The 11,987-nt window shown below is 33.9% G+C and overlaps 1 protein-coding gene across 1 annotated transcript; it reads right to left on the reverse strand.

The window, feature by feature from the left end:
• Window positions 1–1,541: 1,541 nt before the first annotated feature.
• On the reverse strand, window positions 1,542–9,311 carry LOC145009043 (putative ABC transporter C family member 15). Its single transcript, XM_078967705.1, has 9 exons — window positions 8,214–9,311; window positions 5,693–7,113; window positions 5,518–5,604; window positions 4,572–5,162; window positions 4,277–4,441; window positions 3,903–4,197; window positions 2,497–3,081; window positions 2,056–2,295; window positions 1,542–1,957 (listed from the first exon to the last, which is right to left on the reverse strand). Exons 1-9 carry the CDS (start codon window positions 9,100–9,102, stop codon window positions 1,860–1,862), a joined length of 4,371 nt encoding a protein of 1,456 aa, XP_078823831.1. The 5' UTR covers window positions 9,103–9,311; the 3' UTR covers window positions 1,542–1,859.
• Window positions 9,312–11,987: the final 2,676 nt, after the last annotated feature.

The following is an 11,987-nucleotide window of genomic DNA, read 5'->3' on the forward strand; positions in this document are numbered from 1 at the left end:
AACCTTTGTAGCTGACTTAAGTACGCTGGGCGTACATCGGATTATGCGGGGTGTACCCTTTAATTACGCGGGGCGTACTGTGATTTTGGGTACTACGCTTAGCGTACAAGTGTATTATGCTGGGCGTAAATGGTCCTCCAACATTTTTCTTTCTTTTAGCTTCTAAGCCCGGTTTCCGCTTCAGTCTTTTCTTTTGTTCTTTATCGACAACGAATAGCTGCAAAACATAATTCAAAGCATTATGAGTAGTTTTTAGTTCTAAAAGAGAATAATAAAGACCAAAATATTAAGATAAAGTGCATAAAAATATATATAAAAATACACATATCAGTATCCATAATCTATAACAAAAATTATAAAAAGATGACTACTCGAAAACACAAATTTGTCTAAGCTTGATTCACCTTTGTCTTTCATAGTTTAATATGCTTTCAATTTAACAATGAACACCCTCTTTGTTTTCCTTGTTATTTTCATATTTGACCTTAGTGGGTAAGTGTGTCACTATTTTTCTATTTCCACATTTGTATGCAAATAAAAATGTTTAATTTTAGTATCATAAAATACAAATATAATAAAAGTGTTTTTAATTGAGGGTAACCTTTATTGGACAAATTTTGAAGTTCTTGAAGATGTATATAATCTCGTTATCTATAAAAACCACTTTTTTAAGCAACATCCCCGCAAATTGATCATGAAGACCCTTTATGTCATTCAAGGAACTTATTCTGATTTTATATTAGTCTATGATATTGGTTTAATGCAAATCAATATTAGTTATTAATTTAACAATACGCAAAACAATACGAGTCATTCTGATCATTTCGAACAAAAAATTCCAGACATTTCGGAAAATAACGTTCCGGATCAGCTCTTATTCCGGACTCGTTATTCCCATTTTGGAAACAAATTAACATTACATGTAATACTATACTTTCCATGGTGTATTACTAAGAATTTTTAGTCTAGTAACAAGTAAACAATAAAAGTAACCAAAAAAAAAAAACACACACACATGCAATATGTTCTATGCCTTCCGGACTTAAGAACAATGTTTATACATCTAAACGTTAGTACATTAATCTGAAATGCTAATATAGTTTCTTGAATCCATGATAATAAACACATAAATATTCAAAATTTAAGTTCCAAGAATTTAGGCTTTTCCAGAATGACATTCAAATATAAATTTGTCAGCACCATATTATATAGAACTAAGCGTGGTATTGGCTTTGACCCGTTTTCAACTATTCTGAAATATTCATTTCAAAATGCATGATGATTTTGCTAGACTATATCAAAAAATGCATTATTATTTTGCTAAAAACTATCAGTTAGTTATTCTTCAAAATGCCATCCAAACTGGTTTAGTTTACTCAATTTCCATTTTTATCATTATCATTTACCATTGCATCTTAGACTGAAAATATGTCAAATTTAGATAATAAAAAAATGGTTTGTTATCTTTAGGTTTACATTTAAACCAAAATGCATACATCCGTAACATTTAGGACTTCCTAAGCCATTTTATTTAAAAGAAATAAATTTAATTACTGTTTTATTGTGTCACTTTTATAACATTGAATTAACCATTTACAGTCTCGAGTTATTTTACAACTTAATTTCTCATTTAAAATTTTTAAAAAAAAAAAAGTCTCATAACCTCAGCCTAATTCTGTCACCGGTCTATTTGACAACACGACCCGATCCAAGCTATTCCAGGCATGGGCCGGACCAAATAATGTTTCCTCCTCAACCTCATGATTCCTAAAATCCTAAATCAACCCTAACCCTAACCCTAATAACTCGCTGTACAATAAACAATCTAAATTCTAAACCCACGTTAACGATCTACAGATTTACACCGATCTCCTCAAGAACTCATTCACCAGCTTCGAAAACGCCGAAGAAGCGTCTTCTTGCAACCGCGCCGGAGAATCGTACTCCGCCACTTCCCCTGTATTTCCGATGAAGCCGGTTAATTTTAGCCTTTTTCGTGCATTATTCGTGCATTATTTTGGTAATCTATAGAGAATTAATCGAAAGTTTTGTTACCTTGATCAAGAACGAGAACTAAATCGCTGTCGACAATGGTGGGGATCCGATGAGCGATGGTTATGACTGTACATCTGCTTGTTTCTTCTCTTATTGTCTTCTGCATGATGTTATCTGTCTCTGTATCAATGGAAGCAGTCGCTTCATCAAGAACTAGTATGCTGCGTTTCTGGAGCAATGCCCTCGCTAAGCATACAAGTTGTCGTTGCCCAACACTCCAATTTTCGCCATCTTCAGCCACTGAAAATGTTTAAATCATTAAAACATTGTTAAAAAATAACAAACTAGTAGTTTCTTAAGGAATTTGGCCTAACATAGTCATTGTATTCCAATAATATATCAAATTAGTGGATTACTTTAAAATTTTAGGTTATTGATACATCTTAAAATCGTATCCAACTAAATTTATCAAAATGTTGTAAAAATAAAAATATAAGGCACCTGGTGTATCAAGAAGCCTCTTATCCTGCCTTACAATGTCCGCAAGTCGACACTTAATCAACACCTCCCAAATCTCACAATCCGAATGCTCTTCCAACGGATCAAGATTAGTCCTCATAGTCCCTTGAAACAAAGTCGGATCTTGTGGAATTATCCCCAATTTAGACCTCAAATCATGCAACCCAATTTTGGAAACATCAATCCCATCAATCAAAATGCAACCTTTTGTGGGTTCAACCACCCTAAAAAGAGCCTGAATCAGCGTTGACTTTCCACACCCAGTTCTTCCCACAACCCCGATCTTCTTTTGACCAGGAAAAATACAAGTGATTCCTTTTAAAACTGTTGGAAGAGCCGGGTGGTATTGAACATGTAGATCTTTGAGCTCGATTTGGCCTAAAGTGGGCCAGTTGGATTCTGGTTTGTAATCTTTGATTGTTTCAGGGGCTTCACTTGGAATATTTGCAAATTGGAGAATTCGTTCAACTGAAATCATTTTGTTTTCAACGTTGCAGAGGTTCCATATCACCCAAGCTTGTAGCACGTTTAGGCTCAAACCGTATGTAACAGCTAACCCGGCTAAACCTGTGGTCGTTGCAAAATTTGGTTGATTTAGATATTTGTTAATAATATAAAGTAATTATTGATGTGTAAATGAGCATCCCTTTGAAATATTTTTTGAAGTAAAATACAAGATCCTATATTTTGTGTTTTTTCTGAATTAAAACTTCAACTTTTTTATTTTTTGAAAAAGACTGTATATTTTATTTTTTCCGATCTGGCCATTTTTTTTTTTCCAAAAAGAAATATAAAATGTAAGGCTTTTTTTTTTTTTTGAGAAAAATTAAAAAGGTTGAGGGTTTATTTTGAAAGCATTTAGAAGGTTGAGAGTTTTTTTTTTTTTTTTTTTTTCAGAAAAAAAAATACAAGATTTTTTTCAGACAAAAAATAAATTTGAGGTTTAATCAGGAAAATACATAAAATATAGGGTTTTTTTTTTTTATTTTAATTAGCCCTACACTTTAAAGGTTAATTGAAAAATAAAAAATAGTTTGAATTGCAACGGTGTGGATATATATATTTTTGGATAAAAGTTCTTTAGGAATAAATTAGATATTATATTATTATTTTTAAAAGAATATGCAACAATTTTCAACTTATTCTATACAACTAAATTAATATAACATATTTTCATATATAATCTCAAAACTGTTAATTCAAATTTTAATTATAATTAGGTTGTTTTCATATTTGAAAGAACGGTTTACGTTGTTTTGAAATTCCAAATTATTGGTCCTTAAAAAGTGTGAGAGTGACTTATTCTTTTAACTCTTGTGTATACAAAAAGACACCTTCATAATCCTTACTATTTGTATTATTTGAGGTGGATGTTTAAAGAAACTTACTATGATCAATTGATGCCCTAGGGAGGTGCACTAACACAACCAGGAGTATAAAAAACACGAGGTTGAAAAGGAAGTTGATCCGAACACATAACCACTCCATTGTAGCAGTGTTATGAAAAGTAACACGAGAATAATCATCAATAACCTTTAAACACTTGTTCAAGAAACGAACTTCTTGATTAAAGCAACGAACTAACAAAGCCCCGGAAATTGATTCCGAAAAATGATGTTGAATTGGAGACTTTTGAATCCCGATCATCCTCGCTAGCTCCCTAGCAGTAGTAATGTAGTACGCCTAAAATGTACAAAAATAATCATTTTTTTTCATTATAAAAAACGGTCTATAAATTTAAAATTTTGTGTTTTGAACTTACTTGATACCATATTGATATAGCAATTACGATAATGCAAAGCAAAAAGATTGGCCATGCGACATGTGACATTAGCAAAATAATGCTTAGAAGTTGAATTATTGCAAAAACTAATCCCGCCAATCGATAAGGGACATCTACATCCACTGTGCTTTGATCCGTTGAAGACTGTAAAACATATAATAAAAAAGCTAAAAAGTTATTGAATTTCACTATCAATTTAACCTACAAATATACTTTTTTTTTTGTTGTGTGAAAAAACAAAAAATAAATAAATAAATGAGGATTCATTACTTACACGATTGAGGATGCGACTTGAAGGTGTGGAGTCAAAGAATGAAACGGGTGCCCGGAAAACCGAATTGATCATTTGTAAAAAGAGGTTTTGACCCGTTTTGATGGCAATCACAGACAACAAAAAAGCCCTAACCAAAATAAAAAGCGAGCTTCCACCCGACAAAATCACAAAGATTTCAATTAGGGTTTTGCTGCTAACCCGACCCTCATCTTCCGTGGCCCATGCCATCCAGTAATTACTGCCCATTTGGAGGGCTAAAAAGAGAGTGTGACATATGAGGATAATCGGAACTAAGGCTCCTTTACATGCTGAAGTGATGAAAGTTGAGTAAACACTGAATTTGACCCGCCCGGATTGTGATTCCTCTTGTGGTATTGTTTCTATGGACCCGACTCGGGTCCTACAGGGCTCGTGTTTTAGTTCCAAGGGTGCACCATGGTTGGCTTGAGGGAAAGTGGTGAGGGTTTTGGTCTCGTGGAGTGGGTTTAAAGACATGGAGTGAGCCGCTATTTGGCGTGCGAATTCACTTGTGGGGTCCGCGATTAGGTCGTTGTAGTTTCCGGATTGTACGATAACACCATCTTTGATCACCTATGCCAAAAACACACACAAAGGCTAAGTTGGTTACATTGAAGAGATTTCTAGGTCTATTTTCGATGATGAGGATGTGGAGAGTATTTAAGTCTTTTGTACACACACACGAAATCATAAGGGAGTCATGTCCAATCTTTTTAGGTGGGACATAAACTTTTTGTCCATTGATATCAATATTCTTAGTTTTTGTCCAATGGATGTTAAACACAGTATAGCCATATATCATGGTGTGCGATGTAATTTCATTTTTTTTGTAGGACAAATTACGAACTTTTGTCCCATTGACAACTTTTTAGTATAACAAATGGAACCTAAAAATCAATATAGCCAACAAAAAAAACATAAAACCTACCAGAACCAAGTCCGCTGCGCTTAAAAACTCCAATTGATGTGTTACGTAAACAACAGTCTTCTTATCTAGCAAATTCATCAAACATTTCTACAAAAAACAAAGATTCAAATTAACCCCAAAAGCATCCACAAACAAAAAGTATAAAAACAAAAGAAAATTTGAAGTAATCTTGTACCTTGAACATATGAGCACCCGTATGAGCATCAACCGCACTAAACGGATCATCAAGGATATAAACATCCGAAGCATTATACAAAGCTCTTGCTAATTGAATCCGTTGTTTTTGACCTCCACTTAAATTCAACCCTCTCTCCCCAACAACACTTAAATCCCCATCAACCAATGTCTCAAAATCCCGATCCAAACCACATCCATCCACAACTTCATCATAAAATCCCTTATTCATTCCCCTACCAAATAGAATATTGTCTCTTATTGTTCCCGTTTGAATCCAAGCACTTTGTGGCACAAAAGCTTTTGATCCAAATACTTTTATACGTCCACCCGAAATCCTTGGGATTTCACCAAGTATGCTACATAACAAGCTCGATTTTCCCGCTCCAACTGAACCACATATCGCCACTTTATACCCTTTTGGGATTTTAATCTTTTGAGAAATCTTGATTGTGGGTTTTCTTTGATCCAAATCATTTGTGTCCCATGCATACTCCCCAGGTTCAATTTCTATTGCCACATCTTGTTCCATTACAAAATCTTGATCCGTTGTAGAATCTTTGATTATAAAATCTTTGATTCGATCAAGTGAAACCTTCGTTTGAGCTACCATGGAAACAAGATCCGGGAGATTATAAATCGGATCTTGCAAGATTCTAAAAGTAGCCAAAGTTGAATAAACAACACTTGGGGTTAATGGGATTTTCAAGAAAATGCAAACACCGAAAGTGGAAACGGAAACTAACGTAGGAGATGTCCAAAAGAGGAAAGCAATAGCCGAACACGTATAAAGATATTTCTTGAGCCAATTTTGTTCTTTTTCTCTTAAAGCAATCAACTTTTTCTTGAAGTTGGATTGCCATGAATGCAACTTCAACACTCGCATGCTCTTCAAGATTTCTGAAGTAGCTTTAATCCTCGAGTCTTTTGACTCCATGACTTTTGTTTGGAAATCTTTTTGCATATTTGCTAATGGGACATTGATGATCATAACAAGAATAGTGGAAATGAGGGCAGCCATTGAAGGAGCAAAACCAAGGTTCATGTATAAGATGATCAAGGCAAGAAGAACTTGAATCGGGAGCAACCAGATCCCATGTATATGCCAAAAAAACTCTCCTATCTTTTCGACATCCATGTTGATCAAATTTACGATATTGCCATTGCTTGTGGTGCCATATTTGACTGATAAAGATTTCTTGTATATTAGTACAATAAGCGCAGCACGTATACGAATGCCAATACGTTGAGCACCAAAATACCATTGTCTTTGAGATAATGATTCAATTGTTTTTGCCAAAAAGAAAATACATGAGAGAATAATTCCTTTTTGGTAGCTTGAATCATTATCATCTTCTGATAAGTAATTCACAAAACTTGTTATCAAAATCGGTCCCATGTATGAAGCAAGCGTATTCACCCCTAAAATTATCAAAAAGAAAAAATTAAAGTTACCACATCTTTTAAGCGTAAAACAAAATAAATAAATAAATATTTGACAAGACTTGTATGTAAGCTGATTCGCAGAATGTGCATATATGTTGAACTAATGAAACTTTGGCCAATTTGTATACCCCACTTTTCCTCCTTTTATTTTAAACTTTATGTGCATCACATGTGAATTTTATGTGGAAAGTCTCCACTACCCAAAAAGCTAAAAAGAAAGAAAATTAACAAAAAAAAAAAAAAAAACACCGAAGTCTGTCAGAACAAATGATATTAATTTTGACATTTTCCCTCACCTTGATGTAATAAAATAAACAAGCATGATGATTAGAATCACTAATTCAAGCACATTTTAATGTTTGTTTTTTTACTATTTCACCCAATAAAATGGTCAGTTTATAAGTGAACTACACATGCACTCATTATGAAGAAAACTCAAGTGGTGGTCCACTTTACTTAATAGGCCAAAAAAGAACACTAGAGTACGTGAAATAAATGAGTCCTTTCTTTATTAAGTCGAAAAAAAAAAAACACTCTCTTAACCAATTTAAGCCTAGTCAGTTGTCGACATTTAAGTCGATTAACTAAAAACCATTTTTGTGTAGCTCCCTTTAACAAACACGTCTAACTTGAAAAGAAAAGTCACAAGAATAGTAAAAAAGAAATATTTTTTTAATAACTTCAACCATGTGCATTCATATTAGCTTCAACTTTTGTAACTTTGTCCTATATGTTTGTGTGTTGGTGGTCCTTTGGAGGATCTCTTGGATTATATTCGTGGTTGTAAAGAACAAACTTGGTAACAACTTTATGCATTTAAATATATTTGATGAAAAACTACAAAATTAACAACTTTATGCAATTAATCACATGAAACCCAAATACTAAACATAAGTTATATTGTCTAAAAAGATGACAACTTTATGCAAAAATCACCATTGGGTGGTAGCAATAGCAAACTCATTAAAAATTTATTAGAAACCAAAAGCTCTTCAACAAAGTACAACTAATAAACATGTTCGTAAACTTTGTTCCCAAAAAAACTGAATTCAAGAAAAAGAAAGGCAAGAACATACCTGCAAATATCGCGTTTATTGCTAAAGATTGTCGTATAGCATGAATTATCGCCATGGTTAATACTGAGCCTCGAGTTTTTTGTTTTTGAAGCGACTCTTCCAACAAACATGCAGCTTCTTGAGCAGTTTCAGATTCAGGAATCGAAGGGACATGATTAAACTCGAGTTTTTGAGCATGACCCAATTCAAAAAGAGGGTTTAACCAATTAAATGTAACCCTTTTCCAAATTCCTGATTTTGTAAAAGCGCTAGTGTCTTTGCTAGTTTCTTGGAGCAATGGTTCATCTAGTTCTTCGTGTTTCTTGGTGACACGATATGTTAGACCATCGAAACACAAAAGAATTGAAAATGGGAAGGTGGCCATGTCGACAAGATTCGATTTTGAAAGAAATACATGCATGTTTTTGGATTCAAGATAGTTGAAGATGATGAAAGTGACTGAAACTGAATCAAGAATCATGGAAAAACACCAGAATAGAACAAGCACCCATGGCCATTTTCGTGTTTGTTCATCTCTTCTACTGAAGAATGAATACACAGTGACAACAGTGGCTAAAGACCATGTTAATGCAGAGGTGACAGACTCGTAAGGTACAACCTCGTGCTTCAAGAACTTGTACACACAAAAAACAATATGAGAAATCAAGATTATAAAAGTGGAGACGAGAGTAATCTTTGAAAAACGTGAGAAATTAATCGAAAATCTTGTTCTTTCACCCCTTGTTTGCTTTAGAATATCAGCGAATCCCCAGATGAATAACCACAGGAAGAAAGACACATTGCCAGTATTCAAAATCGCCGCCATTGACGGAAACTCGAGAACCTCGAAAGCCCCTTTATACAACTCGAAAACGAAACTAAAATCGATTAAAGAACAAAACCCCCACATCAAAACAATGATTACTATAATGAAAAATCGAAAAGGGGGAAAACAAAAGGGTACAAAAACTATGGAAGATAAAATTATTTATTAGGTAATGTATATCCAAGATTGGATGAGTCTAAGAAATGTGGATCTGTAAAGGGTTTTAGCGACTCACGTGTCGATTCTTCAAACGGTGGGTTGGTGAGAGGAATATGAGCCTGAAGGTTATGGTCGATACTTCAATTGTCTTGATCCTTCTTTCACTATATATAATACAAAAAAAAGTATATATGTACGCATTAATTGAATTTCAGAGTGTTACAAACATCCCTATCAAAGATTCCAACATCCCATGATTCATTATACCTTTGGTGATTCATTGGAATGTAATAAATTGTTTAATAGGCTACCAACTATGTAAATCATGTTAATGTTATCATAGGTAACAATATAAATCTACTTAGCTAATATAGTTGATACTTTTGAATAAATATAATTATATAAGCTTTACTGATTCTGATTTGGATCGTTTATTTTAACTTATTTAAAAAATATTATTAATTTTAATGGTATCAGGTGTAAAACTCATGTATTAAAAGAAGAGAGTTAATTAAAAAAATTAAATATAAATGTTTAAATATTTAAGTTTTGGATTTATAAGAAAATAAGAAAAATAATAAATTATTTAAATTCATTTTTTTTTTATCTTTTAAATTTAAAAAAATACTACAAAACAAACTAATTGGCTTTAATTTGGTAATTTTAAAATAAGAAGGTAAATCTATTAATAAATTTATATTTATTTATTACTACATTTATTGTATTACGTTAAAGTATTATGTTGAGTTTATTAAAATAGAAAAAACTCATAAAATGACATGTGGATAACAAAATTAATTTAAAATAACCACAAAATATCATTTTGCAAATTAAACCAGAGTATGACATGTGATAAAAAAACACATTTAAATATTAGAGTAGATTGAAAGCATTTTAAGAAAAAAAAATATATATGCGTTAATATCGCCTGGTTCCGTCCTATGACGTGCAAGAAGAAGGGAGATACGTGACAACTTTTTTTTTTTTTGACATAATTAGATTAAATTAAAAAATAATTCAAATAAAGCACACATTAAATTAAAACATATTACATTAATTTTAAGGGAAAATGACACAGACGACCTATGAAATTTCTAGGGTTTACTCTTTTAGTCACTAAAAATTTTTAGTGGCTTTATAAGGGAACGAATTGTATTGCAACCTAGCAATTTAGTCCTTTTTACTTAGTATACCCGGTAACCATGTCACATCGTCCCAATTTGACACATCATCGATGGCATGAGGAAATTGTATTTAAGTCTTGGACCCAAATGACGTCGTTTTGGAAGGTGAAACGTAGAGGCCACGTTCATAATATTCACCTACCTCTGTATAAAATGTAAAGCTTGTGCCCTAAAATGGCACAATTCGTAACCTAGTTACCCCGATTGCACCCTAAACTTCGTTACAAATCGTAGAAACAATGCCTTCACGATTATATCAAGATCACAGTTGGTCACCCAGCAACACTCGGTACATGGCTGAGAATTTCTCGAAAGGAGTCACAAATGAAGACTTAACGATCAATCTGTTGCAGACACAGTTGGAGGTGTTGCTTGTGAGGGAAAAGATTACAAACGACCTTCGCGAACTACGACACAACATCACTAGAAAAATGGATGCTCTAAATCATGAAGTCGATGATGTTAGGTGTGACAACCCGAAATTTATTCCGTCATTTTTAACCCCTCATTCCGTTAATAAGCCGAGTTTTATTAAACTGTCCGTAAACTTTTGGACTGGTTAATTAATGTGGGATCTTTATGATGACTTGGTAAGGGTAGAAATAATTTAGAAGCACCACAATATTCGCTTGGAAATTTTTAGTTTCAACCAAGTCAAAATACGACCATTTAATCGGGTGCGACCAAAAAGCCCCGTTTAACGGTAGTATCGGGTAGATTTCCACTGAGCCCCAACTCAAACCCCTATATAAGGGGGAGTGGACTCCATTCACACTCTTTCCACTCTCTTTCTACACTCACTCTCTACAACTTGTTTTCGAGCTAAAAACGCCCGTTTCGAGCCCCGAACTAGTAAGTAATCTATCCTAACTTGTTGTACAACTTAGTTAACATGTAAATTCATGTTTAAGACATCAAATAGGGGCAAGATTATGTGTTTATGGCCCAAAAACACTCTTGGACCGTGAACACCCTTAAGTGGGGTTTTTAAGCCCCAAAAACCCCTCTAAACTACCCCTAGGGCTTAGATATGACTTGTGGACTTACACCTTCGAGCTTAGAACACCAAAACCTTATGGTATGGAGAGTAAACATGAGTTTATGGCCCAAGAACACTCTTGGACCGTAAACCCCTCTTCAAGGGTCGTGAACACCTTTTAAGGTGTTAGAAATGCCCTTAAACACCTCCTATGGCCTTGGAAAATGTATAGAAGCAACCACCATTGAACTAAAGGCATTAAACATCAATTAAACCAAGGAAATAGGAGTTTACGGCCGTGAACCGCCCTAGGATTGGTCCATGGGCCGTAAACTCCCAAAAGGTGGCCAAATGATGCCTTAACACCCCCCATTTGACTTAGAATAATGCTTAGAACTTTATTTCCTACCATTTAAGACCCTAATACACCAAAGGAATGTGCATCTAGGAGCTTACGGTCGTAAAATCCTTGTTTAGGGCCATAAACTCCTCAAATAGTCCTTTAAGAGCCTTAAACCCCTTCATATGCATTATATTGGGACCTAGCCTAATTCTATGAGTGAGATAAGACCATTTAGCATCCTTGAACACCCCCACCATGAGTTTACGGCCGTAAAATCATGGGGAGTTGGTCTTAGGGCCGTGAA

Source organism: Lactuca saligna, chromosome 8, assembly GCF_052625555.1.
Source record: "Lactuca saligna cultivar CGN05327 chromosome 8, ASM5262555v1, whole genome shotgun sequence".
NCBI classification, from domain to species: domain Eukaryota; kingdom Viridiplantae; phylum Streptophyta; class Magnoliopsida; order Asterales; family Asteraceae; genus Lactuca; species Lactuca saligna.

What these genes read in the sequence shown, in the direction of transcription:
- LOC145009043 (XM_078967705.1), bottom strand. Translation starts at nt 9,102, where the DNA reads ATGTGGGGGTTTTGTTCTTTAATCGATTTTAGTTTCGTTTTCGAGTTG. An exon ending in CAAGTCGCATCCTCAATCGT is followed by an intron (nt 4,442 to 4,571) that starts GTAAGTAATGAA and finishes TATGTTTTACAG; the next exon opens with TCTTCAACGGATCAAAGCAC. An exon ending in GAGGCTTCTTGATACACCAG is followed by an intron (nt 2,296 to 2,496) that starts GTGCCTTATATT and finishes AAACATTTTCAG; the next exon opens with TGGCTGAAGATGGCGAAAAT.